Source organism: Amborella trichopoda, chromosome 6 (genome assembly GCF_054954075.1).
Source record: "Amborella trichopoda isolate Santa Cruz 75 chromosome 6, AtrichopodaSantaCruz75HAP2 v2.0, whole genome shotgun sequence".
NCBI classification, from domain to species: domain Eukaryota; kingdom Viridiplantae; phylum Streptophyta; class Magnoliopsida; order Amborellales; family Amborellaceae; genus Amborella; species Amborella trichopoda.
Genome location: NC_142341.1, coordinates 52,055,863 through 52,083,581, shown reverse-complemented (window position 1 = coordinate 52,083,581; position 27,719 = coordinate 52,055,863). Strand labels below are relative to the sequence as shown.

Genomic DNA, 27,719 nt, shown 5'->3' with positions numbered 1-27,719 from the left:
GAAAACGCATCACAACCTTGATCATTGTGGTTGTGAAAAAAATAGGATTTTAAGCCCTAAAAATAGTATATATAATAAAATATTATTTAAACCTCCTATTGCCCTAAAAATAAGTATTCATGGATACATAAGATTTTACAATATTTTTTTTGAGCTTCAAATTTCATAGTCGTTGATGGAAATGGATTTTAGAGCCATCATATAGATTTTCAATGTCCAAAAAACTTTCTCGATGGGGAGACTGAAACTACATCCTTTTTTAAATCCTTTATATGCTATTTCAATAATTTTTAATTTACTAACAAATAGTTTATCATTAGCTTATGAATTGATTTTTTAAGTTGCAAAATTGTTCCTATGCTTATTTCAACATAAAGGATTTTTGGGGCGATGCAGGTCTGAGAAAAATCATAAAAGAAAATCTATATTTTTTCTTTTTTTATTAAAAAACAAGCCAATTCTATAAGGATAAACATCTAAAAAAAATAATAATGAATTTCTATGAAATAAAAATTTCTAATTTTTGGAGTATATATCTCTTCTCTCTCTCTATATTATATATATACCCATCTCTTTCAAATTTATAATTTTCCTTTTTTATTAAAAAACGAGTCAATTCTATATGGATAAACATCTAAAAATAGAAATATAAACATCTAAAAACAGAAAAAAAGAAAAAGAAAAACTAGTTCAATGCAGATAAACATCTCTAACTTATCTATTCCTCTATTATTTATATATACCCATCTCTTCCAAATTTATAGTATTTATTTTTTATTAAAAAACAAGCTAATTCTATAAGGATAAACATCTAAAAGTAAAAAATAATGAATTTTTATGAAATAAAAATTTCTAAATTTTGAAAATCTTGTCATAATTTTCCCCTCCCGCAAAAAATGCTAGTTCAGTGAAATTAGCATTTGGTAAAAATGCTAATTTTTAAAAATTTAAAAACAAAACAGTTTTAGGAGTGACATTATGAATGAAGCTATGTCAGGCATCCATTTAGATCAAATGACTGAAAATAATAATCACATATATCTACATGTAGGCCCTGCCACATGTACATGAGATGCCTTGTGTATAGAGTCAGATCTCCACATGATTTTATCTAGTAATATGACTCAGTTGGGTTTTATGTTTAGTGTTTATGTCCCAAAAGTTGCAAAATAAACATAAATGATTTGCACTTATCTGCCCTTGGTCTTCTAATCAAGACACAAGTCTGGGTACTTATTTAGTCCCAAAACTTTCAAATGATCATTATTCCTTTCTAGAATTGATTGAAAAAGAAAAACAATAATTAAGAGCTCAAGACATTGAAAAAGAATACCAATAATTAAGAGCTCAAGACATGCTCTAAATTACTTCTTACGCCTAATTTTGATTATTTGAGGTTGCAACCTTATGCAAACCAGACCCTTTATAAAATTATTTAATTATTTTTTAAGTACTCTAGAACAAATCCTAAAATAACCTTTTCATAAATTTCTAGTTATTTTTAGTTGTTTCTAGCTAAAAATATATCATCTTAACCAAATTATTTCGAATAAAATAAAAACCGCTATTTAAAAAGATATCTTTTAATTTCTTGATATATATATAAAACAATCTTGTGAGGTTCAATACTAATAAATAATAATATTGCCAGCTGGTATACCTCGTTTCTCAACAAATTAATTCAAAAGAAAATTCACAAAGAAATAACTAGCTAAATCAAAAGTCTTGTACCCGAAAGTCGGGTTTGGGTCCAAAGCTTGGACCTTAATACTATTCGGGTCTGGGTCTGAGTCTAGCTGGACATGACCCATTGCCACCCTTACCTTTTCTCCAAGATCCCATTTCCCTTTATTTCATTATAGAGGTGGTGATTGGGATGGGCCGATTTTAGGTGTGGCAATGGGTGGTGGACTCAGACCCGGACCCAGACCTAAATATATTTAGGTCTAGGTTTTATATCCAAACCTGATCCGTCGGGTCCAAAAATTGGACCCATACCCGTATTCGTCGGGTACCGGGTCTAGTCGGTTCCATTACCACCGTATGACTATGAGTTTCTTCTTCTTCTTCTTTGTTTTTGCCCTTTTTTCCCCATCATATATCCACATTATTGGCAACAAGGTCATAATCACCCACCATTAGATTTTAAGTCGTCTAATTTGTTGTTTAATAGCTAAAGATGACTGCGAGTTTTTATTGTATACAATCTTTAATACACCCAAACGAATATGGTTTAAAGTAAAGTATTTTTATCTCTAATAGTTTACGGGTCCGACTGGACCCGGACCTGGACCTGACCTGTCGGGTCCAAAAATTGGACCTATACTCGGACCTGAGGTCTGGTCTACCCGTTGGGTCTCAAGTCAGGTCGGGTCCATTGCCACCCCTACGTGATTTGTTGATCAGGTAGGTCGACCCAAACCTGTTACGAGTTTGAGTCTATGTTTTGGACCCAACAAGTGGGTCCGGGTTCCAATGCTCATACTCAAATTGGGTCGCGTCTAGTTTTGGGTTTAGCATAAACCCTATTAAGTCGGCTCGGGGTCTAGGCCTCAAACCCAATATAAGAATATAAACAATATAAATTTTGTAATTTTTTTTTTTTAAGGAAAATAATTAATAGGGCTACAGCCCAATAAAAATAACTAGAGCTGCATCCTTTCTCACCATCCACTATTTTGGACGGCGAAGATTTGTGATAGAGGAGTCAACTGAAACTGGGGCACCTTTCTTTCTTATCAAAGAAGAGAGAGAAGCATATCTTTCTTTTCTTGTTCGGGAGAGAAGCAACCTTTCCTTTCTTTTCCAGGAGAGAGTATAACTTCCCCTTCAAATGTCTCTCTGGTAAAAAGGAGAAAAGGCATACCTCTGATTTCACATTCACAAGGAGAGGGAAGACAAGGACTTCGATATATCGAAGATAAATAGTCATTTGCTATAGGTATCTCGATATGTTTAACTGCAAATTAAAATTGAAGATGATGCAAGGTACCAAGCTCTATAATTAGATTCTAAGGATGACAATGGGCCGGCAGCCTACCTTTAAAATACTAGGGCCTGAGCCACAAAATGTGGCCGAACAGTTGGGGCCTGTGTGAGAGCCAAGGCCATGATAGGGCTAGCCCGGCCTAACTCCATTTTTTTCCTTTTCTTTTTTTGTTTGAATCTATTATAGGCACTGCCGGGCCCGAACATGTCTAGGCCCCTTTAGCCCATTGTGAATGGGGCTATGTCCATCCCTAGCCCGGCTCATTGTTTGCCCTATAAACTATATAAGAGTTTCTTTGGGAATTGGACTTCAGCTTAGTTGTTTTAGTTGTTGGTGATTCCTAATTGATCATTCCCAAGTTCAATTCCTAGAGCTAACTTAAAAAGAAAAAGAAGCAAATCATTAATAGACAAAATATTGATGAATAGAAGAGAGAATGTGGAAAAAAGGATAAAACCAAGGTTTTAAAAAATATCGATTTGGATTGAATCACCCAACCAGATTGGGAATAAGGGGGAATAGACCTGCTTTGTAATTGAAATCAAGAATCAGGTTCCCACATGTTCATTTGGCTCCCTGAGGAAACCGGCATATTCATTTGATAGGGAACCATGCGATCTAGATTGGCTGGTTCTCACGATCTATATTTTTTTATGCGAAATTTTATCAATTACCTTGAGAGATGAACAATTTAGCACTTTGCTTGCAGCTTTTGATTTTTTTTCAAAATACACATGAAAACATGGTCTTGTATTGGAAATGGGCAAAATATATTTTATATCTGGGTATCTAGATAATTTGCCATATGTTATTATGTTTTTTTTTAAAATTTTCAATTTTTGTTTGTTTGTTGACCGATTCTCACTTAGAGAATTCATTGGATCCCGGTTCACCATTGTTTCTAACTCTTTAAATACAAGTAGCGCTATCCTTCTCATGGGAGTAGATGTAGGCTTGTGGAGAAGGATCAAATCTAGAAAATCAGTAGACTTTGAGACCCATCAGTGGGACACACCATGCCATTTTCTCTTGGAGTTCTTGATCTCAAGATGATGTATAAACGTGTCTTTCCTTTTGGAGAAAAGAACAATAGTTTCATATTAATATTTTATTTCTAACCAATATATGGGCAAGCACTTTTTATCATTTGTAAAAATCTTAAAAAAAAAAATTCAACTAAATTTTGCAAAATTTGATTTAAAGGTTATGGCCCCCTTTGATTGTACACCCACTAATCCACATCGATCCTCTTTCAATTTTAAGAAAATTATGCTATGTCCTCCAAAATATCCCTTATTATAGAAAGGAAAAAGTTCATACAGAGCCGAGGATCTAAACAATGAAATTAGAACCCACATCAAAAATTTCACTGCAAGAGGTTGTTTTGATGTCCAAATGTCCTCAAATTGATCATTTTGACATCAAGATGCATGGACATGAGAAAAAAATGGATTTCAAGTTTTGTAAATAGTGTTTCTTGTAATGTATTTTTAGACCATCAATTTTCAAGATTTCCAAGTTTTCATAGATTAGCTCCATCTACACTATTTTTGAAGCTTTAAATTTTATAATTAAAGATGAAAGTTTATTTTAAAGTTATCACAAATATTTTCAGTATTGAAACCACATTTTTTGACACATTTGATTGTTTGGAGCCTAGGCTATACAAACCACACCTTTTCTAAAATACAAATTTTATAATATATGGTGGAAATAAATTCCGGAGGGTGAGACTTTACTTTTTCTTTATAGGAAAATAGTTTGATAGGGCTGCAATCCTATCAAAATAATTAAAACGTCACATCATAATTCATCACAAATTTGTGGAAACAAAAAGGATTTTTAGCTTTAAAAAATGGTGTATATTAATAACCTTCCACCCAAAAATTAAGTGATCATAGATCTACAAGATCTGTAGAAATTTATTAAGTGATCATAGATCTACAAGATCTGTAGAAATTTATTAAGCATAGATCTACAAGATCTGTAGAAATTTATTAAGTGATCATAGATCTACAAGATCTGTAGAAATTTATTAAGTGATCATAGATCTACAAGATCTGTAGAAATTTATTAAGTGATCATAGATCTACAAGATCTATACCATTGTTGATGTTAAGCCTTGTAGTATCTAGAAACCAGTCAGTCCTTTTGATGATGGCTGGACAGTTGTTCACCATGGAAAAAAGAAAGGCATGATTGATTCGCATCCTGTTACGGATTTTCCGATGTCTTCTCGCTAGAATATGCGTAATAGAAGGGATTTTCAGTCTGCTTTTGGTGTCATTTTGAAATCTCAAAATTTGAAAATCACCAAACATTGGATCCAGTGGGATGGTTCTCTGACGTTTCGGCTTCCTTTGCATCTCCAGTTTCCAATGTTTTGGAAGGCTCAGTTTACCATGGGAGTCCTGCGGGTTCACCTACTTTATTGACGATGCAATCTGGCGGTCAATCTTCGCTTGACAGGGCGGCGGCCCAAGTCCCGGAATCTCAGACTGAGCTGGAGGCCTTTTCGGTTTTTACGCTGTCGATTGCAGAAAAGCCATCATGGCTGTCTCATCCATCTTTTCGGCTTAAGGCAGTGGCTCCTCCTTCTGATCATAAGAGTGCTACTTGCCACCATTGGAGTTGGGTTCTGCGTTTGTTTCTCTTCGGCTCCAACAGTCTTTGTCACTAGCTCTTCACGCCGCCCTAGCTTTCCTAGGAAGATGTATCCGTTGGCGCATCGTCGTGCTGCTCATAGGATTCATTCTTCTCCTAGGCTTTCCTTTAACTCGTTGGATGGCCGGATGAAAGTAACTATGCTAATGTTGTTACGCAATCTATGTGTCTTTTTAACCATTTAATTGAGAGCCATGCCTTAATTGCCTTTCCTATCTTTAGAGCCAACTTTACTTGGAAAAATGGGAGTCTGGTGAATTTGTATATGTCTTCCCGCTAGCCATGGTTAAAGTTTTGCCAGGCTTTCTTCTGACCACACCAATATTTTACTGTGTACTAAAAAAGTCTCTAAGTGCCCCACACCTTTCAGACTGGAGATAAGTTGGTTGCATGATAAAGAGGTAGCTGAGCTAATTAAGCGTATGTGGGAGAACACCATTTCGGTGGGCTCCATGAACTTCCAACTTCATAAGAAATTGCTCAATATTAAACACAAGTTACTGGTGTGGAAAAGAAGTAGTGGCATGAATGTTAAATGTGCGATTGAGGATGCTCTTAGCAAAATCGCCTTGGTGGATTCTATTGTTGATTATACTGGGGTGCCATCAGAAGAGTTGGTTTTGGAGAGAGTTGAGTGCTCTAAAAAATTATTGAATCTTAGGAGAGTTGAAGAAACCTACTGGAGGTAGCGTTCTCGTGTTAAATGGCTCAAAGAAGGAGATCTCAACACAAAATTTTTTCACGCCATGACCAATGCCCGCACTAGACATAATGATCTGTCTGGTCTTTTTATCCAAGGTGTGGACCTTAAGGATTCAGATGGGATGTCTAGGGCTATCATTAGCCATTTCCAAAAGGCCTTTACCTATGAGATAAAGGAAACCCTAGGCTGAAGAGGGTAGGTTTTCAAATTCTTCCCTCTCATCTGCTGTCCTTTTTGGAAGGGGAAGTTTCGATGGTTGAACTAAAAAAAACTGTGTTTTCCTTACCATGTGATAAGGCTCCTGGTCCGATTCGGTTTCCCCTTATCTTTTTTCATACTTTTTGGAATGTTGTTAATGACGAGCTCTTGAAAATGGTTAGAGCTTTTCTTAGAAGAGGGGAGTTGTTCAGAGGTGTCAATTCTACATTTATAGCTCTTATCCCTAAGAAATCTGTTATTGTTAACTTAGGCGATTTCAGACCTATCAGTCTGCTTTCAAGCCTCCACAAAACTGTTGCTAAAGTACTTACGAAATGGCTCAAGGCAGTGTTACCATTCATTATTACGGGCCTGCAGTTTGCCTTCATTAATGATAGACTTATCATTGATAGTGTTTTGGTCGCCTTGGAATGCATTCACTCTCGTGTTCTAAATGGGCTTCCTGGTTTAGTGATTAAACTGGACATGGAGAAATCTTATGATAGAGTCGAATTTAGTGTTCTTTTGGAGATAATGAAAAATGGGGTTTAGGGAAAAATGGAGGAACTGGATTTATGGATGCCTCTCTTTGACACACTTTTCCATTTTATATAATGGCTGTCATTCTGGTTACTTTAATGCTTTGAGAGGTATCAAGCAAGGTGACCCCCTTTCCCCTTTACTTTTTACCATTTATGCTGAATGTTTTAGCTTATTCATTACCATCTTAACCTTAAAAGGGTATTTTTTAGGCTTTCAGATGCCCAATGATGGTCCTTACATCTCTCACTTTCAATATGCAGATGATATCTTGTTATTCTGCGAGGTAAGGGTTGAGCAGATTGCCAATATTGCCCCCTTTCTTAAGTGCTGTGAAGTGGCTTTAGGCTTGAAGATTAATTTTGAGAAGACGGGAGTAATTGTGTTAATTGTGAAGATTATTTGGTGAATATCTTGGCTGATGTTTTGGGTGTTAGGGTTGATCACTTCCTAATTTTATACTTTGGATTGCCTATCTCTGATGGTCGCTTACCACTAGCTTTTTGGGATAGGGTGATTCAACGGATACAAACTAAAAGTCCAAATTTCTCTCTTTAGGGGGCAGGATCACTTTGATTAAAACTTGTTTATCTAATCTCACGATTTACCAAATGTCTATTTTACAGATTCCAACTTCGGTTGCTCGTAAAATTGAAATGCTTATAAGGAATTTCCTATAGGGTTCTTTGGGTGAATCCAAAAAGTTTCATATTTTACGGTGGGATAAGGTTTGCACAACGAAGAGTGACGGGGGTTGGGTTTTAGGAAAATTGAATTAGTCAATCAGGCTCTTTTTTATGTAACTGGTGGTGAAGAAGCTTAAAGTTTAAAAAGCACTTATAGTATCAAGTAGTTGCTACGAAATATGGGGAGCCTAGATTCAAGATGTGGGTTGGTGGGAGCAGCCATAATAGAGATTCTTCTCTATGTTGGAAAGCAATTAGCTTTTGTAAGCCCCTGCTCCATAGGGACATTCACTGGTTGATCGCTGATGGGGGAAATATTTCCTTTTGGCACCATAAATGATTTGATAATTCTCCTTTGAAGTACGTATTTCCTTTGGTTTTCCAAAAGGTAGCCAATCCTAATGCTGTCATTCGGGATTTATTTGTCAAAAGAGGTGATAAGGTTGATTGGCAAATTAACCTTATTTATAACAGAATCCCAGATGATTTATTCCTCCAATTTTCTGGCTTACTAGTGGCACTTAAAGAAGTCTATATCCCATATATGGCAGAGGGATGATTTGGTGTGGGATTTATCTAAGGATGGGGCTTTCTCGGTTAAAGCTATGTACCACATATTATTCCATGATCGATGGCGATGGTCTGTGCTGAAAATTGTTGTGATCTGGAAATGGCCTTTACCGTTGAAGATTCATTTTGTGGTTGGCAATTCAAGGCAAGGTGTTTGACTACCGATAATCTTATCAAAAGAGGTAAGGTCTTGCCTAATGTTTGCTTGTTGTGTAAAGAAGATGGTGAAACAGGTGCGCACCTTTTCCTTCATTGCCCTTTCTCTAGTGAGATTTGGAAATGGTTCTTTGGGCAGCTTCGAGTACCTTTGCTTATTTCTCTTGTTACCAAAGGAATTTTGGGTGCCTTTTCTGTTCATTCGCTCCCTCAAGTTGGTTCCGTTATTTGGCAAATTACTAAGGGGATAATTCTTTGGGAAATTTGGAAGGAAAGAAATAGACGTATTTTTTAAGGAAGTACTTTGCCTTGGATTAAAGTGATGGAGAAAATTTTACACTCTATTTGAGAGTTTTATCAATCTCCAAGTTGGGGAAGGATATCGTGGAAGTGGATGTTAGGTTTAACTTTTGCAACGTCTTCTAGTTGGATATTCGAAATTGTAGGCTTAGGTACGGTGGTCTCCACCGCCGTGTGGGGTACTTGAATTAAATTTTGACGGAAGTCCTTTAGGAAATCCTTGGCTGACAGGTTTTGGTGGAGTTGTGAGAGATAGTGACGAAAATATTTTGTTTATTTACGCTGGCCCTTTTGGAGAGTTGTGAGAGATAGTGATGGAAATATTTTGTTTACTTACGTTGGCCCTTTGAGAGAGTGTTCAACAAATTATGCTGAAATCGTAAAGATTTTAACGACAGATTCTTAGGCGCTACATGTATAGTTGAAGGGCACTCATTGAATGTCATCAATCGGTGCAACAAAGAAAAGAAGGTTCCTTGAAAGCTCCGATCTTTTTTGCTTCAAATTTTGGATCTCTCTTTTACCTTCTTTGTTTATCCCTATCGGGAGGCAAATAGCTTGGCTTATTCTCTTGAGAAAGAAGGTATTGTGATGGCCGTTCCTTGGAAGCTTCGATCTTTCTTGCTTTAAATTTTAGATTTTTCTATTTTCTTTGTTTATCCCTATCGGGAGGCAAATAGTTTGGCTGACTCTCTTGCGAAAAGAAGGTATTGTGATGACGGTTCTGGTTGTCTTTTATCTTGTAAGTTTCTTGACTTTCTTATCTTTATATAACTTTATGATATTCTAATAATACTCTTGAATTGCTCTCTCTCGAAAAAAATTATCATCGGTATTAGAAATTGATTTAAATCCATCCTGCATATTTCCGTTGTCAAAAGTACTTTGATGACGAGGATTTGAGGCCAGGCTTTATTTTGTTTTTATAAAGCCTCTGCCCTGGAAACTTTATCCCTTGTTTGTAAGGCGTAGGGCTGTCATAAAAACTGCATCCTAATGTCGTAATTTGGAGGAAAATGAGCTTTGAGTATTCTTTTTACTGCCACCAAACCCTCTCAATGGCCGTCTGTGACAGGTAGCTGAAATGGACGGTAGATTTAATAACTATTTTGCACCACGTGATCTCGACCGTCAGATGCGCGTCTACCTTCTCTCTCCACCAACCCGACGCTTCCATGGCGAACCAGACAAGCTAGCTTTTGCCCCTCTGTAGCTAGAGTTGATTCAACCGGTTTTCCCCGATTTCTGTAAATTAGGGTTTTGGAAGCCATGGAAGAGGTTCAGAACAAGCAGGTGATCTTTCGGAACTTCATCACTGGATTGCCCAAAGAGACGGACATGGAATTGAGGACTTCGAAGCTTTCACTGAAAGTTGCAGAGGGTTGCAGAGCTTTGATTGTGAAGAATCTGTTCCTCTCATGTGATCCTTATATGAGAGGAAGGATGAGAGAATTTTATGGGTCTTACATTCCCCCATTTCAGCCTGGAGCTGTAAGGCCTCTGTTTCCCTCTTTCTTACTTATTTTGAGCGCATTTCTCTCTCTAAGTATTAACCAAGCAACCGAAAACTTGGTACTTTCTCTCTCTACAAAGGAGACCAGAAAACAGTTACCATAGACTGGCATGTTGAGGACTCTGTTTCCCTCTTTCTCAATTGAGAATGAATTTTCTCTCTCTAAAAAGTGAACCAGAATTTGAATAGTTTTTTTCCTGAAAATTCTTTGCTTTCTTCTCCAAAAATAAATGTAATCTTTTACATGAAATTATTTGTCATTCTCTAAAAACTCGTGAAAAGATAGTATACAGTAAGATCATTTACTTTGTAGAAGGAAGTCACTTATACAGCATTTACCTTTGTAGAAGTAAGTCACTTATACTCTCTGTTATAGTATGAATATGTATCATATTGATACCTATCTCTTGATAGGTGTCCTTATTCATAAGACCATAACTGTTACAGACTGTATATTTATACTGTATATTCTTTGACACATCAATAGACAGAGAGTTCTCTATAGATATTATGAGATTCTATCACTTTATATTCTTTCACACCTCAATATACATAGAGTTCTCTATAGATATTATGAGATTCTATCATTCTCTCCCTTTAGATTTCGTTTTTTCTTTGGTGAAGATTATCAGCTTTTATTAAGTGCTAATGGAAAACAATTACATCAGAAGAGACCAATGTCTCAGATAATGAAGCCCCCCTAGGTAATCAGCCACATCATTGGCATCCCTATAGAGATGATAGAAAGAGATGCAGAGAGATCTACCCAAATCCAGATAATGAAGCCCCCCCTTTGGCTAGGTAATCAGCCATATCATTGGCATCCCTATAGACATGATAGAAAGAGATGCAGAGAGATCTACCCCTATCCAGGACCTGTAGAAGCAAAGGTCTAAAGTACCCCTTCCTTCCTTAGATTCCCAAAGCCAAAACCACAAAGAATGGAGGATTTTATAAAAAATCTTATCAATAGGTAGACTAATCCCTTCAAAAGTTCTTTTGTTCCTTTCTTTCCATACTTCCCGTAATACTGCCCCTCTAGCCACTTCCCAAATTGCCTTTCCGGTCTGAGAAAAATTAGGCAGGGAAAGGTTCAACACAAGCCCTAAAATCGAATCTGGCGAAGTAATCCTTATCCCTAACTTTAAGAGAAACTAGGACCATATTCTGTAAATAAAAGAACAATGAAGGAACAGATGCGAAACTGTTTCATTATCATTCTTACACATGAGGCGTACATTTAGCAGAACTTTCCCTCTCTTGATAAGGTTGTCGACTGTCAAGATCTTATCTTGTACGGCCAACCAAGCAAAAGTTTGGACCTTATGTGAATCGACCACTTCCAAATCTGAGCAATTTGAGGCATGGACCATCTCCAATGATCGTGAAAAAGAAGGGTATATATATCCCATCTTTCTCAATCTCCCACACTATCTCGTCATCTGCAGAATTGGGGATACATACATGACCCAGAGTTCCCAATAACGTAGTCAACTAACAGTAAAAATTATTGGATACCCTATTATAGGGGAAATTGATATTCCAAGCCACTTGATTACCCTTAACTCAAAAAGATATGCTACAAGTGCATTAGGGTTATCCATTTTTTCAAAAATATCTCGAAAAGCTATTTTTAAGGGGCATTCACCAATCCACTTGTGGTGCCAAAAGGATATATCAACACCACTACCCAAACTCCAACGGATATTACGATGTATAAGAGCTTTGCATCGAAATATAAAAAATGATAAGTTTCCTGCCCCACCCCTAGCCCCAATCCACATACCAAATCTATCTACACCATACTTTGCCACCAATACCTTATACCACAAGTGATCCTTGAAATGTCAGCTTCTCCTCTACCACTTACAGAGAAGGGCTTGAGTTACCAATCTAATCTTCCTTATTCTCAGGCCCCCTTCCTTTTTTGACGAGCAAATTCTATACCATCTCAGCATCAAAGGAACCCCACAAAAAGTCCCTCTTCATACTTTCAATTTTCTTCGCCACAGCCGGTGGAATCTGAATGATAGATATCTAATAAATAGGGAGGTTTGACAAACAAGATCCCAATAGAGTTATTCTTCCTCCCAACGATAAGTACTTATACTTCCAGTGATCAAGTTTGAATTGAATTCTTTGAATGATCTTATCCCAGCAAGACATCGGTAGCCTACCATTAGAGATAGACATACCTAGATAATAAATAGGGAAGGAGTCAGAACTAGCCAACTCGACAACCAAGGAATTGTCACAGTTAATACCAATCACAGACGTCTTTTCAAAGTTGACTTTGAGTCCCATTGCCACCTCACAACATTGCAGAAAGGTTTCAATATTATTAATCTTGGTGCATTCCACTTTACAGAGTATAAGTGTGTCGGCAGCATATTGAAGGTGGGATACACTAGGTCCTTGATCCGACATTTTAAAGCTCGAAAAGTTACCCCTTTTTTCCACATTTCGAAGTAGTAAGCTAAAACACTCTGCATAAAGAGAAAACAAGAAAGGAGATAGCGGATCACCTTGACGTAAGCCATTAGAGGTATTGAAAAAGCCAGCCGGGCTTCCCATGTAAAGGATGGAAAAATGGGCTGAAGACAGGCATCCAAAAATCCAATTTCTCTACTTCTCCCCAAATCCCATATCCTTCATTATCTCCAGCATTCTACCCCGCTCCACCGTATCATAAGCTTTCTTCATATCTAGCTTTATCACCACTCCTGGAACTCTATTCAATACCTTTGAATGAATACATTCCTGCACAACCAGCACGCTATCAGTAATCAACCTATCCTTTGATAATCTGAGATGACCCAAGGTAACACCAGTTTCAGCCTTTCAGCTAAAACCTTGGCCACTATTTTATATAAGCTCGACCACTATTTTATATAAGCTTGAGCGCAGGCTTATAGGTCGGATGTCACCCAAATTTGTAATTACTGATTTCTTGGGAATTAAGGCTATGAAAGTTGAATTCACACCTTTAAATATCTCTCCTCTACATAAAAAACTCCTCACCATTTCGAGCAATTCACCTGCCACCAAATCCCAAAAAGTGTGGAAAAACACTAAAGGGAAGCCATCTGACCCAGGTGACTTATCACCTGGCAGAGAAAAGACTGCTCTTTTGAGCTCATCCATATTGGTATCTCCTTCAACCCTATTTCTCTGTGTTAAGGATAGCACTTTGAAAGGCACCCGGGACAATCTAGGGGTACAACACACCTCAGATGAGAAAGCTTTTTTGAAGTGCCCATTAATAGCCTCTCCCATCTCACTACTATTCTCCGAGTCTACCCCCTGGATTTTCAAACTCGAAAGGTCATTATGCCTTCTTTGGGCACTCGCAATCGAGTGAAAAAACTTTGTGTTGAGGTCACCTTCTTTAAGCCATTTGTTTCTAGACCTTTGCTTCCAATACACCTCCTCCAGCCTACGAAGATCCTCAATGCTTTCAACTTACTGCTTTTTTCCTGCAGTACCTCCTCAGATAACACACCCAAAGACTGGATATTGTTATCAATAGCTTCAATCTCCATCAAAACCTCGTCACTTCTATGATTCACATTATGCTCATTACCTTTCTTTCATTGAATCAGTTTATGTTTGATATTCAGTAACTTTTTGTGTAATTGGAAGTTTAAAGAGCCATAAGTAATAGTATTTACCCATGTACTTTTCATAATGTCACAAACAGCCTGCTCCTGAAGCCACCCAATCTATAATCTGAAAGGTCTAATCCCCCCACAAAAGTTACTCGAGCTCAGCATACTTGGAGTATGATCGGAGGACAATCTCGGTAAGGCCCTCACCGTGAGCAAAGGAAATACCTCTGACCATTCATCCGAAATCAAGAAACGATCCAGTTTCAACATAGGCAAGTTGGTAGAACTACCATTTGAACATGTAAAAACCGTACTAGAAATTGGCTAAAAAGAATGTCTCTCAATAAAAAATGATTGAAGAGCCTCATACCAAAGTTAATTGCACCCCCATAAGAGGCCTCTTCAGGCCAACGGATAAAATTGAAGTCCCCCCCCCAATGCAAACAGGATAGTTAATTTCAGCCAAAATACCATTCATATCCTTAATGAAGCGCTCTTTCAGTGCTGGGATATGAGGCCCATAAACGTTCATTAACCCCCAACAAAAACCCAGGCCCGGGCACATGAAACCCACAAGCAAAAAATTATCCCTCATTATAGATTGAAAAGATTGAAGCACCGTAGGATCCCATAAAACCCACAAGCCACCCGAAGCCCCTACTGAGTCAATACCTAAAACGCTACAGACCCAGAGCCCCAAACTTCCCGGACCCTAGAAACAGTGGGTCCAGGGAGGTTGGTCTCTTGTAAAATAAGTATTGTAGGCCTATACTTACTGACTAAGAATTTAACATCATTCTTTTGTCTGGATTCCCGCAGACCCTGTACATTCCACGATATTATGAACATTTAAAAGGGGGGAAGAGAAGAGAAACTTGTACCCTCCCAGAGCGGTCCAAAATACAACTCTTCGAGCGGTAGAGCCTCCTCCATAGCTGCAGCATCAGAGGACGAAGATGAGGAATCACGACTGATTTCCAGCATTGGAGCCTCCGGGTGGACAACTGCTTGACCTGCATCCTCTCCCAAAGAAATCCCACGAGCCATCAATCTTGCCAAAGTCCGGCTTGCCTTAACACCCCTAACTTTCTTAGACTTTCCTGTTAATTTTGCCACTGTCTTAGCAGCATCATTAACAACCTTCTTCCCTGAAATGTCACTTTTCTTAGCTTTCTTCGCCTTGTTCTTCTCAATTATATCTTTAAAAATACACCTTTAGGGATTTCAAAATTCATTCCCATATCATCAACCATCTTCGATACTTGTCCTTCAATGACCTTACCCTCACACCTACTTTCATCAGCCTTCCCTAAAGTATCCTCCGTAACACCCACTTTGGAAACAACAACACCAACACTGAGCGCAACAGCTATTTCAACAGCTCTATCATCATCTTGCTCTTCTTCTGCAACAATTTGAAGCAAGGGCATCTCCATATCTTGGTGAATAACGTTCAGGGGAGGAGAAACTTCCACCTCAACCACCGCCAGCGCTGGATCAAAATCATCCATCTCCTCATGGGCATCTCTGTTCTCTTCTTCATTAGAAGCATCATCTACCATCTCATTCTCCATCTCAATCTCCCCTTCCTCTAGCTGGTTATTAGCCCCAGGGTCTAGCTCTTTAAGATCCAGCACGATAATGGCCATGGGTTCAATCTCCGAAGGATTGAAAGAAGGCCTTTCTTGAGCATTCAAGCCCTTCCTTGCCGCACTACAATAGTGGAGGGGATACATCTTCTGAAGCACAAACCACAACCCCTGCAGCCAGAGAGGCCTACCTGAGCACTGCCTGAAGACAGCCTGCAGAAAAGCAAGAACCAAGAAGAAGTGTTCTCCCCTTCCTGGTCAGCTTATTTGGGAAAAACCTGAAAAACTCCCTTTAGAAGATTAGGAAATCTTTCCCCCTGGATCATCCGTCTTGTCCATATCGCTGCAAATCTCCTCCCTGATCAAGGTGGACGTTTCCAATGCCGCCATAATTATCGTATTGGAACGGCTAATAGAGCCACCTGGCGAGCCGTCTCTGCCGCGATTACCCTCTTTGAAAGTCCTTATCACTGGTAATCCCGCAGGAGCATCCACAGTTTCGTGAACCACCATAACATCATCCCTGACTGAATTATTCAGCTCTACCTTCTTGTTTTATGAAAAACCCTCTGTGTATTCCGGAAAACAACCAATAGGAATCCATCTTTTAACAATTTTGAAAATTTTGAATCTACACCGATGACCAAGTCTATTCTTCTCCAGCCGTCTATTTTCCTTTGCTCGCCGGTGTCTAATCCGATCACCCTTTCTGGCAGAAATTGACCTCTGCTCCTTCCTCTGATTACCACCCTTACGATTACGAACAACCTCTACCCAATCATTCACTACCTTACACATGGGCTGAACTTCTGGCTTCTTGGTCTCCTGCTCACCTTCATAAGTTACTTTAATTGCAAAGAATTATTGGCCCACTTTCAGCTTGACCAAGTTAGGAATGAGCATACCTTTCAACTTCCAAAGTCTGACCCTAACAAATCTGAGTTCAGAGCCTTTGAAAGATTCATGATCTATATTGCAGAATTCTCCACAGGTGTTGGCCAGCTTTCTAATGATATCGACACTCCATGCATGGATCGGTATACCCCAAAGTTTAATCCAAAGCATTTCCTTACTCATGTACGACACATGAGAGCATGGTTTCCACTGATCCAACGATAGAAGTTGACCTCTTACCTTGACAAAACAATTTTCTAAAGCAGCCAACATGTCCTCTTTAGTTCTAAGCAAAAGCACTATCCTATTCTCCCCCACCACTTTCACTTCAGGCAAGTATTCCAGACCCCATCCCCATTTGGCCCAATCACTCAACCAAAGATGTCATTAGCAGGAGGAGAAAAGGAACCAACTACTGGAAATTTGGCTTGAGATAGCAAACCCTGAGCCAAATCAAAGTTCACCGACAAAAACAGCGATTGAGAGTCACCATCTCTATCTTTGATGACTCTCTCCATTGACAACTATCAAACCTCACACCTCAAATCTCTTTTTCTCTCTCTTGCTTTCTAGCCCTTTAGATTTCTAATTGGGTGTTTAGATGTGTGCTATCAATCGGGCTCAAAGTTCAAAATAAATTTCTCAAACTCTGTGACACCCTTGTAGTTGTCATATTTGACATCTTACAACTAAGTATTTTTGTGACGTCCTTGTACCAAAAGTAAATGATATTATTATAGACAACTATAAATCCTAACTAGGGGTGGCAATGGACCGAGGCCGGATGACCAAATCCAATACGGGTCCGGGTATGGCTCCAAACAAAATAGGAAATCTTGGGAGAGTCCTAACAAAATAGGAAATGCCAAATCTGTCCTAAACTTGGAAAACAACAAATTTCTACCAAATAGTGCTTTCTTCAACAATTGTGGGAAAAAAAGAGTCTAAAAGTTGGCTTAGTCTCATCCAGCTACCCCAATTGATTTACTATAATAGCAATTTCTTAGTTAAATTTTTTTTTTTTAAAAGTCACAAATGAATTATATAAATAACGGGAATTTATGTAAATAGCCATGAGAGAAACTATTTAACATTCTACCCATATTTTTTTAATTAATTTCAAAATGCCCGTCAAAAGATACATGAGCATCCATTGGAATAGATGCAAATGGGGAAAATGTTGAATAGTTAATCGCTTTTGGGTATTTTGATAAATTTCCCTATAAATAAATACGTGTACACACGTATGTGATGTACGGTCTTGTACAAATGCCTCACATAGGCAGAATTTAGGTTTGTGAAATGGATTTTTGGAATCTGAGTGTGACAGAGATTCTCTACCCTTGTAACATAACGTATCCACCCAAATAAAAATAAAAGACTTATTGCCTCTTGTTCTTTTTGATGCCTCTTGTTCTTTTTGAAGGTTATTGAGGGCTTTGGTATATCTAAAGTTGTGGAGAGTGATCACCCTAATTTTCAAGTGGGTGACATTGTGACTGGTATGACTGGTTGGGAAGAGTACAGTTTGATAGAGAAACCTGATCGATTGCGTAAAATAGATCCAAGGGGTCTTCCACTTTCATATTACTTGGGTCTTCTGGGTATGTTCCTTCCCTTACAGAGATTCATTGATAGCTCAAGAAAATACTCCTTTCGCTCCTCACTTTTGATGAAGTCATGTCCTTAACTTCATGTGAAGCTTTTTGCATGTAGTTAGAATGTAATCATGATTTACTTTACCTTAAAGGAGAATGTTTACTCTGGTGCATTGTTGGGTTAAAATAACACATAATATTGTTTGGAACTCTTAACATGGTAGAAAGGGGTTGATGCCTAAAAAAAGGAAGTCAAGGGAAGATGGGATGGGAAAATTTCTTGAACTTGCATTTCTTGTTCCTGAAAAAGTAGTTCTCAAATGTTTGACATTACAGAAGAGATAAATGTCTTTCTTTGTATTTATGCAAGAAGTGTCTATTTGATCTTCACAAAGAAAGGCAAATATAAAGTTACAGCTGCCCTCCCTAATTGCACTTTTAACTGAAAATAACTCACTATTTATCTTCTTGAATTGCCTGCCTTCTTCTTTCTCTAAATTGATTCCTATATACAATCTCTATAACTCCCAACCCCAACCATTTATGATCTCATGTCCTCTTTTGTTGTCTCCCATCTTGTGTTTTTTCTGTTGTCATCCATCTACACAGTTTTGCACTTAATTATCAGCGTCTGTGTCTATCATGCCTTGACATTTTCAAATATGGTTTCTGCTATAATATGCTTGTGAAACAGAGTTTTCAGTTCTACGTTCTGAGGATTATAAATCATGCCTTGAGCCTTCATTTCATATGAGATTGTATTCTTTCATCTTTAGTGTGTTCCCATGCATGGTCTTTTATTGTTTTTATCAATACTCGTATTGTCACTGGTTACTCTTATACCATTACTGGCGTAATTAATAACGCAATGTCAATGAAATATTTTTATTGAAAGTGGCAATTATATTTGTCTTATGTCCATATTTTTCATGTAGTGTTTGTTTCTTTAAGTATTGACTAAATGCACTATAAGAAGCTAAGTTTTCCTTTAAATTTACAGGTATGCCTGGATTCACGGCATATGCCGGGTTTTATGAAGTATGCTCCCCCCAAAAGGGTGAGTTTGCTTTCGTCTCTGCTGCATCAGGGGCAGTTGGTCAGCTTGTTGGGCAGTTGGCCAAGTTACATGGCTGTTATGTTGTTGGGAGTGCAGGATCAAAGGAGAAGGTGAGGAAGACATGAATCAATAATCTTATAGAACCAAATGAATGGATGTAGTTACACAGAGAGTACTATGATCATGATAACAATATTGTCACCACGGTCCGATCAATGGGTTGGACATTGATGGAGGGAGAGTACATTTCATGAATTCATTGGTACATCCCACTATCTCCCTATCACCATCCTACCCATTGATTGGATGATGATGATCCTTATGACCATATTGTTCCATAAGACTCAACAATAAGATTTGTAAAAGAAAAATGAATCAATGGAATGCTCCTATGTGTGTGTGTATGTGTGTACAACATGACTCCCAAATTCACTCTGAAATTTCAGGTTGATCTTTTGAAGAACAAATTTGGTTTTGATGAAGCTTTCAATTACAAAGTGGAGTCGGACCTTAATGCTGCCTTGAGAAGGTCAGTCCTTGTGATTGACATTTTCTGTTACACCGGAATTGCCTGCAACTTGTGGGAGATGACATGAGATGGGTGTATTCAGAAATTCTGATACTTATTTAATAAATATTTAAATTATTAATAGAAGTACCCAAGTTTAAGTAATTTTATTTCCAATTCATGAAAAGGATTCAACAAAATACCAAGGTTACTAGGGTTATTATGGCTTCTATACTTGCTCATGCTGCATCTTAGCAAATTCAAAATAATGGAAGAGAGAGAGAGAGAGAGAGAGGGTTAAACCACGTTTTTTTTTTGCATGAGCAAACATTGATACGAAAAGGTTGTTGCAGAACAGAGAAGTGTCATTAGAACCAGTTGAACTTTCTTCTTATTGGTTGAAAGGCAAAATCATCGTTCTAGCTTTCTATCATTCACCACATTAAAACACCAGGAAAGTTCTAACAAATTTTTTTTTTGATAACTGAAAAGTTCTAGTAAGTTTTCCTCTCTAAATTTTCAGGTACTTCCCTCAAGGCATTGACATCTACTTCGACAATGTGGGTGGAACCATGCTTGATGCCGCCCTGCTAAATATGCGAGACCACGGCCGGATTGCCATTTGCGGGATGATCTCTCAGCAATCTCTCTCTTCAACAGAAGGAGTCTATAACTTGTATTCCGTCATTATGAGGCGCGTTAAGGTGCAAGGCTTCTTGCAATCTGATTATCTGCATTTATATCCTCAGTTTACTGAAGCCATTATCAATTACTTCAAGGAGGGTAAAATTGTTTATGTAGAAGACATGAATGAAGGTCTCGAGAGCGGGCCTTCGGCCTTTGTTGGGTTGTTCTCGGGAAAGAATGTCGGCAAGCAGGTTGTTCGGGTTGCTCATGAATGACTCTCTGTGTGTATTTCTTTCTTATTTGTATTTGTATTGTACTAAACATATCCAGATGAGAAAATTCTGAGTTTTTTTAACTTTGCCTACTAATTCCCATAAAATAGAAATATGAAACTATCTTGTGGTTAACTTTGAAGCCAAAAAATAAAGTTAGCCACAAAAATGAGAAAATCTTGTCTGGTTAAAGAAAAATAATTGGCCGTTGCTTTCTTCAACAGGGCCACGATCATGGCTGACACGATAGAGATCATCTGATGGTTTAGCACTGGGGCCAAGGTAAAAAAATCCAATCGGAATGGTTAACTGGTCATGGAGCCGGAAGCAGTTCCGGCCTAACCGGGCAAGTCTCAGGCAGTCGAAAAAGTGTTAAGAAAATAAAATAAAATATAAAAAAATCTAATAAAATATAAAAATGATATATAAAGCATGATTAAACAAATCACTTCCAAATCTCAACCCATCTACTGTTATCTGTGGCGCACATTATGTGAAACACAACCATCCACCAAATCTATGCAAGTTGACCCAAAGTGCACATTATTGGGATGTTACTGTAATCTACAGTTGGCTATGCTCGTTGCGGTAAGTTATGATATAGCCATGAGCCAAACACACACGCCTGTATGTCTGCACATTATATATGCTCAGCATAGGCCTTCTCTCCATGTGGTACTTAGAACACAATGAACAAGATATCCACATACTTAGGCAATCACTTCCTTCATCCACATCTTCGATATGAGATAAATAAACACATTACTTCTCTATCTACAAATAAGATAAAACATACTTCCCATCATACAGCACTTTCCAAAACACTATGAAATAAAAGGGTTTGTCTACCATGATTTTTGGTATAGAGGTAATAATCACTTTTAGCCATTGGGTGTGAAATCCAATAGATGTATTTAGATGCATTTCTAGATCTTTAGTTTGATTGTACTTCAACAGTTTAGGATATTCTTTACCCTAACTTTCTAGGGTTAGTGCTGTTGGGGCTGTCTATGTTTCTAATTTACCAATGGAAAATGACACATTATTCCATTGTATGGGGGCGATTGTGTCGTTTCACCCACATTTATTTTGTTGATAGCGGTCTTTCGGGAGAATTAAATCTACGGCGCCCCCTATCCTAGATACATACTCAGTTGTCTGAATCTGATGCATGTCAAAGTGTCTTAGTGCTTTGGCCTAAAAGCCAACAGGGCAAGACATGTCCATATGGATATTACTTTACAACAAGATAATAACTTTTAATGTATATGTATACAAATTTATCACATTTGGATGTTGTTGTCAAAGTTTGTTGGCATGCGATACTTCAGCAAGAATTTAAGTGTCGAATTGAAGTGTCTGGATAACATACTCAGCCCATACAGATCACACCCATCCAAGAGGGTAATTTTGATTTTCCCTTTGCCCAATGACTAAACACGCCTGACGTTAAAATGATCCTGATTAGAGTTGTATTATTGGAAAAGCCTGCATTCATATTTTATAAAATTCCTCTCTCAATACCATGTAATCTCTACAATGACTACAATCTTAGTAGCCATACCAATTATTGTGATTCAAAGTCTCCCCACTGGACCACTACAATCTTCAAATGAGTGGTAGCCATGCCAATTATTGTGATTCAAAGTCTCCCCACTGGACCAAGTTGTGGATAAGTTGTCTGCATAAATAGCAATCAGTATGACCTAAGTGTTAAGAGTCAATAAAATGTACATTGCATTAACTTTTTTTTTTTCTTCTTCTTTTGAATGGTTATGTATATTGCATTAACCCCCAGTACCATTTTACAGTTCATGGTAAAATACTCAAAAAAGCCTACATAAAGCCTTGAGATGATGGATTTTTACCATTGGAGCTTTGTCTGTGCTCAAGCTGAATATGGCTTCCTTTATTTCCTCTCTCAATATAAAGCCTTTCTAACCATCTAAGCCAAATTACTTATCAAAAAATAAACGAAAATGAAGTACTTGACAAAACATCATCCATAAAAGGCTTCAACCCTCAGAAAGCCTACACAACCTTTTTCCGAAACTTAAACTACTATCCTCTCCCAATCTGTCTCGGGAGTGAATTATGGCTTCTCTTTCATTAGTAAGCATGGGATATGAATCGACATTTGGACAACCTTAAGAACTAGGACTAAAGATCAAATTAGAATGAATAAAGATCAAATCTCATTGTTGATATCTCTGACAGGTACTTTCCTTAAGGCATAGACATCTACTTTGAGAACGTCGGTGGAGCTATGCTTGATGCCGTGCTTTTAAACATGAGAAACCACAGCCGAATCTTAGCCTATGGATTGATTGCTCAATACAACCAAGGAAAGCCAGAAGGTGTGCACAACCTCTTTTGCCTTCTAATGAAGAGCGTTTGAATGGAAGGATTCGTGGTACTTCAAAGGGAAGATAGTTTATGTTGAAGACATTGTATAAGGTCTTGAGAATGCACCCTCGGCCCTTATTGGTCTCTTGATTGGCAAGAATGTTGGCAATCAAGTAGTTGTAGTTGCTTGCGAATAATGTATATGGTTACATTAGCAAAGAGAAAATGGTGATACTATATCTCTTCATGTAAAGGCTAGATGTACTGATATTGTGCATGTGTAATTGGGGTTAATGCTAGTATATGAGCGTCTATAAGTTGGTGTTGTCCATGTGTAAGGCTTAGGATATGAGCCTCTATGTGTTGGTTCTGTCCTAGATATTAAGCCATCTTTTTTTGGTTTAAAGTTTGAATATGAGCCTAAAGTTGTTATAAATTGAAACTTTCTTCATAGATTGTTTGTTTTAGAGCAATCAGTTTGTGCCTTTAAATTAGGACTTGAAATTTGCCTAAATTTTCATTTTCTAATTTAAAGGCAATAAAAAATTTGATTGTGGTTTTCTAGCCAATTTGAGTGTAAAATCCAATATTGCCATTTTGACAACCAAAAGATAAGGATCAAAATGTTATCGTTTTATTATCTTGTTTTTCTTCACTTTGAGGTATTTTCTGTCAATCAATTGTTAGGAATGACCACAGAACTATTATTTGTTATCTATTTGTCAGAGGAGTGTTAGTAAAATGTAGGAAACCACATGATACCATAATATACAGATACTTAGCACTTCTTTAGAGGTGAAATAGGTGAGGGGTATTGCAGTATGCTTCTTTACTGCCATGCGACTATAACTAGTTGAAATTTCCAATGGATTTTTGTTACATTTTGGCCAAGTCAGTGAGTGGTACAAATGCTATTATCAAAATTAGCTTTTCAGATAACACGTCCACGTATTATTTAAACAATGAGGGACTTGAAATTTAGATGAAATTAAGTACTTTTGGCCCTGAAAATGAGTTATATGGTTACTTTTGTATATTGTAGACAATGATACTGGGAAGACTTTGCTAGTTTTCCTACTTGAGATAAAGGCGATGAAACTATTAAGCTTTTCCCCAATATGGGAAACAACTAAAATTTGACTAATATAAGGTTTGATGATGCTTGGAACTCTGGGGACTGGCAACTTGGGTTATCAGAAACCTGATTTTTGATATCCTGTTCTGTAACTTATCTAGATTTCCTATTCATTTTTAGTAACTGTTGTTTGGTTCTGTGTAGCTGTTTTAGGATTCCAATTTATGGGGATGTAACCTCTTCAAAATAGATTAACCTCAAAAAGAAAATTCCAATTCGCACTATGCACTTTAAAAAATGTCTCAAGATTGAACAGAAACCGTCTAATTTTTTGAAGGTGAGATCTCAGTATTAGAAAACTCCAATCTCAAATTTTCTCTTTTAAAAATAATTCTCTAGTGATTTTTAGGCAGTTCCTTGAATTTAGATATAACAAATTCTCCAAATTCATTTTTCGCCAAAAGGATATATGGCGATATGCTCCTGCGGGAGTATAATATACATGCTCTTATAAGAAGAGAAACTCAGGAGCGCGTATACATTGCTCCTTTAGGATCATATTATACAATAAATCCCTGGGGTAAAGGAACAACTTAGAAGGTTTTTTAACCGCAAGAAATATGAATGTACTATAGAAAAAGTCGTACAACTTTGTTTAGTTAGTCAACTAGTCAAAACTGGATAGTTTAGTTAGCTAAAATCAGTCAAACATTGATTTTTAATAATTTTAGATCTTTATCAAAAATATTTTTTTTTTTTTTTTTTTTGAAAAAATCGATCAATGCACTAGTTCACAGTCCGACCAATCAAACCGAAAACCCTTATTTTCTTTAAAAATACTAGTCTTGTGAGTCAAAAATATCCTCTAGATCTATCATCCTTGAAGGATAAGTATTTAGTTTTAAGTACTAAATATTTGTCTTGTACTCACTGTGTGATACGTTTCTTTCTCTCGTTTGCTTATGTGTCAGCTGGTTCCGATTCCATGCCAACAGTATGCACCTTCTATGGGCTCCAACCTCACGCAATCAGTAACGTGCATGGGAGAATGCCCAAGAATAAAAATCAAATTAGCGTACACTTTCATGCCAAATGATTTCATGCTCCCATAGGAGCAAAGTGCTCATTGCTCCTTAGGCAAAAACTACGCCAGAGGTATTTTTGGGATCCCAATTTGAGGAGTATATTCTCAATGACCTGGAGATTATTTAAATTTTTATTTTTATTTATAAATTCGACAAACCTTAAAAGCAATAAAATTCCAAAATCAGATGATGTCTAACTTTGGGACAACAAGATTTAAGTATTAAAGAGCTCAAAATATAACTCCGTTTTTGCAAAAACAATCACTATTGATATTTTAATGGATCCCAAACTTTTATATAAGGAAAAAAAATCTTCTGGGTTCATTTGTACCCAAAGGAGCAAATAAATAGGTTGCTCCTGCGGGAACATAGTATACATGCTCTTTTTGAAACGATGGAAAGCGAGATCCCTTCTTCTAGTCCAAGCGTGCATTAATGAAATCATAAGCCACTTGGCCAATTACTTTTCTTTGTTTGCAACGAACAAAGGATAAAGTTTTCATAAGGCCTCGGCTCTATCAAAATAAAATAAAGTCTCACCTCGTACCAACGTAACGCTTGGCACGCAATTGCGGCAACAAAATTTTTTATAATTGTTTTAAAGTAAATTTTTAATACCTAATATAAATTTTAAAATTAAAAAAATAATATAGATCTTTTGAATATATGAATATTTATTTTTTATGGTAAAATTTGTAGTCTAGGTAATTTGTTATAATATATGTTATTTTTAAAATTTAAAATCTTATTTTTTTGCCAACCATAATGTTCAAGTCGAGATGATTCACCATATTCAATGAGTTATAAGGTGAAGATTTATTTTTTGATTGGGTGCAGCCCTATCAAATTATTTTTTTTAAAAGTATAAAAATAATTTTTTTAACAATTTTAAATCCGTAAATAATGTATTAAAAAACATGAAAATTTATCCAGCCACCTCGAAAGAAGCCGACAGATGATCGGTAAAGAGATATTTCCTATATTTAATATATATTTTTTGGGCATTTTCTGCATGGTTTGGCGACTCTAATATATGAACACGTCTCTTTGTCCAAATGGAGGCAGTGGTTCTAGAGAGAGAATGACAGGCGATAAATAGAGAGAGAGAGAGTCGAAGAGCTCGAGTTATATCGTGAGAGAGAGAGAGAAGGCTCAGAGGAATTGGGTATTGGTCTTTAGAGAGAGAGAGATTGGAGTTCGTTTCTTAGAGAGAGGTAGAGAGAGGAGGCTCAGAGAAACTGGGTATTGCTTTTAGAGAGAGAAACACCAACCTCACAGTTTTTTTTTTTTCTGAGAGGAAATGGCAGTCGGAGAGGAGGTGCGTAACAGGCAGATCATCTTGAAGAACTATGTAAGACAGACATGGAAATTGTGTCAAGTACCATTAAAATCAAAGTACCAGAAGGCTCAAGGGCTGTTTTAGTAAAGAATATGTACCTCTCTTGTGACCCTTACATGAGGCTTAAAATGACCAAACAAGAAATGTCAACCTGTTTCACTGAGTACCAGCCTGGCTCTGTAAGTGCTCTTCTCCTTAACAACTTCCTCTGTTTTCATGGATTACAGTGAATTTTATTTTCTTATGTGTGTGTGTGTGTGTGAGAGAGAGAGAGAGAGAGAAATTTCCTTATTAATTTTTGGTAGTTGAGAATCATCTTGTTTGGAGACAAGAATATTAAAGATCTTTTCTTGTGGCATATTGTTTTGTAGGTATGCCTGGGATGGTAGCATATGTAGGATTTTTTGAGATTTTTTACCCTAAAAAAGGAGAACGTGTATTTGTCTCGGCAGCATCAGGAGCAGTCGGCCAACTGGTTGCCCAATTCGTTAAATCAATAGTTGTTGGTAGTGCTGGCTCCAAAGAAAAGGTAAGCTGCTATTAAGTTTTTTTTTCTCCACCATTAAAACGAGACATAATTTTACTGTTAATCTTAAATGAGAGTGAGAAGTCCAAGTTTAAGTTTAATGAAGCTCTCAATTATAAAGAAGAGCCTGACTTGGCTGCTGCATTGAAAAGGTATGCAAACTTTTTCATAATTGACGTCGTCATATTATAACAGGGGGATTGTCTACAAAGAGACCATTTATCTTTGTATATAGAGGTCACAACCATTCCCATTCATTAGATGTGAAATTGGATGGCTTGTCAATCTCTCTTTATCAGGTACTTTCCTAAATGCATAGACATCTATTTTGATAATGTTGGTGGAGCCATGCTTGATGCTGTGCTTTTAAACATGAGAGACCATGGCCGAATTGTGGTTTGTGGAACGATCTCTCAATACAATAGAGACAAGCCAAAAGGGGTACACAACCTCTTTTGCCTTGTATCGAAGCGCCTCGTAAGGAAAGGGTTCATGGTACTTGATCATTGGCACTTGTACCCTCAATTCCTAGAGTTCACTATTAAGCTCATCAAGGAAAGGAAGATAGTTTATGTTGAAGACATTGTAGAAGGTCTCGAGAACCCTCCATCGGCTCTTATTGGACTCTTCAAAGGCAAGAATGTCGGCAAACAAGTAGTCCTCATTGCTCACGAATAATGCATGTGGTTACTGTTGTCACATAGCAAAAAGATAGTGTTGTTATTATATCTCTTCATGTAAGGGCTTGGTACATTGGTACTATGCATGCGTAGTTTAGGTTAAGAATTGTATGTGAGCCCTATGTGTCGGTTTTGTCCATGTGGTAATGGCCTAGTATATGAGCTTTTATGTGTTGTTGTGTGTTGTTCTGTTTTG

The 27,719-nt window shown here is 37.3% G+C and overlaps 2 protein-coding genes and 1 long non-coding RNA gene across 4 annotated transcripts; all 3 read left to right on the top strand.

The window, feature by feature from the left end:
• Positions 1-9,763: 9,763 nt before the first annotated feature.
• On the top strand, positions 9,764-20,555 carry LOC18448626 (2-alkenal reductase (NADP(+)-dependent)). 2 transcript variants are annotated; one of them, XM_006858687.4, is made up of 5 exons: positions 9,764-10,297; positions 17,837-18,014; positions 19,009-19,175; positions 19,512-19,594; positions 20,097-20,555. In XM_006858687.4, the coding sequence occupies exons 1-5, from the start codon at positions 10,076-10,078 to the stop codon at positions 20,473-20,475; spliced, it is 1,029 nt and encodes a 342-aa protein (XP_006858749.2). In that variant the 5' UTR covers positions 9,764-10,075; the 3' UTR covers positions 20,476-20,555. The 2 variants fall into 2 exon arrangements, with proteins under 2 accessions (XP_006858749.2, XP_088725399.1); XM_088869273.1 differs by lacking the exon at positions 17,837-18,014.
• Positions 20,556-20,693: 138 nt separating this feature from the next.
• Positions 20,694-23,254, top strand: LOC148781867 (uncharacterized). The gene is made up of 2 exons (XR_016057381.1): positions 20,694-20,754; positions 22,690-23,254. It is a non-coding gene; the product is annotated as an uncharacterized LOC148781867 (long non-coding RNA).
• A 2,857-nt stretch (positions 23,255-26,111) lies between these two features.
• Positions 26,112-27,637, top strand: LOC18448628 (2-alkenal reductase (NADP(+)-dependent)). Its single transcript, XM_088870913.1, is given in 4 exon segments — positions 26,112-26,527; positions 26,689-26,861; positions 26,928-26,995; positions 27,143-27,637. Coding segments are annotated over 4 exon segments (807 nt in total). The 5' UTR covers positions 26,112-26,340; the 3' UTR covers positions 27,522-27,637.
• Positions 27,638-27,719: the final 82 nt, after the last annotated feature.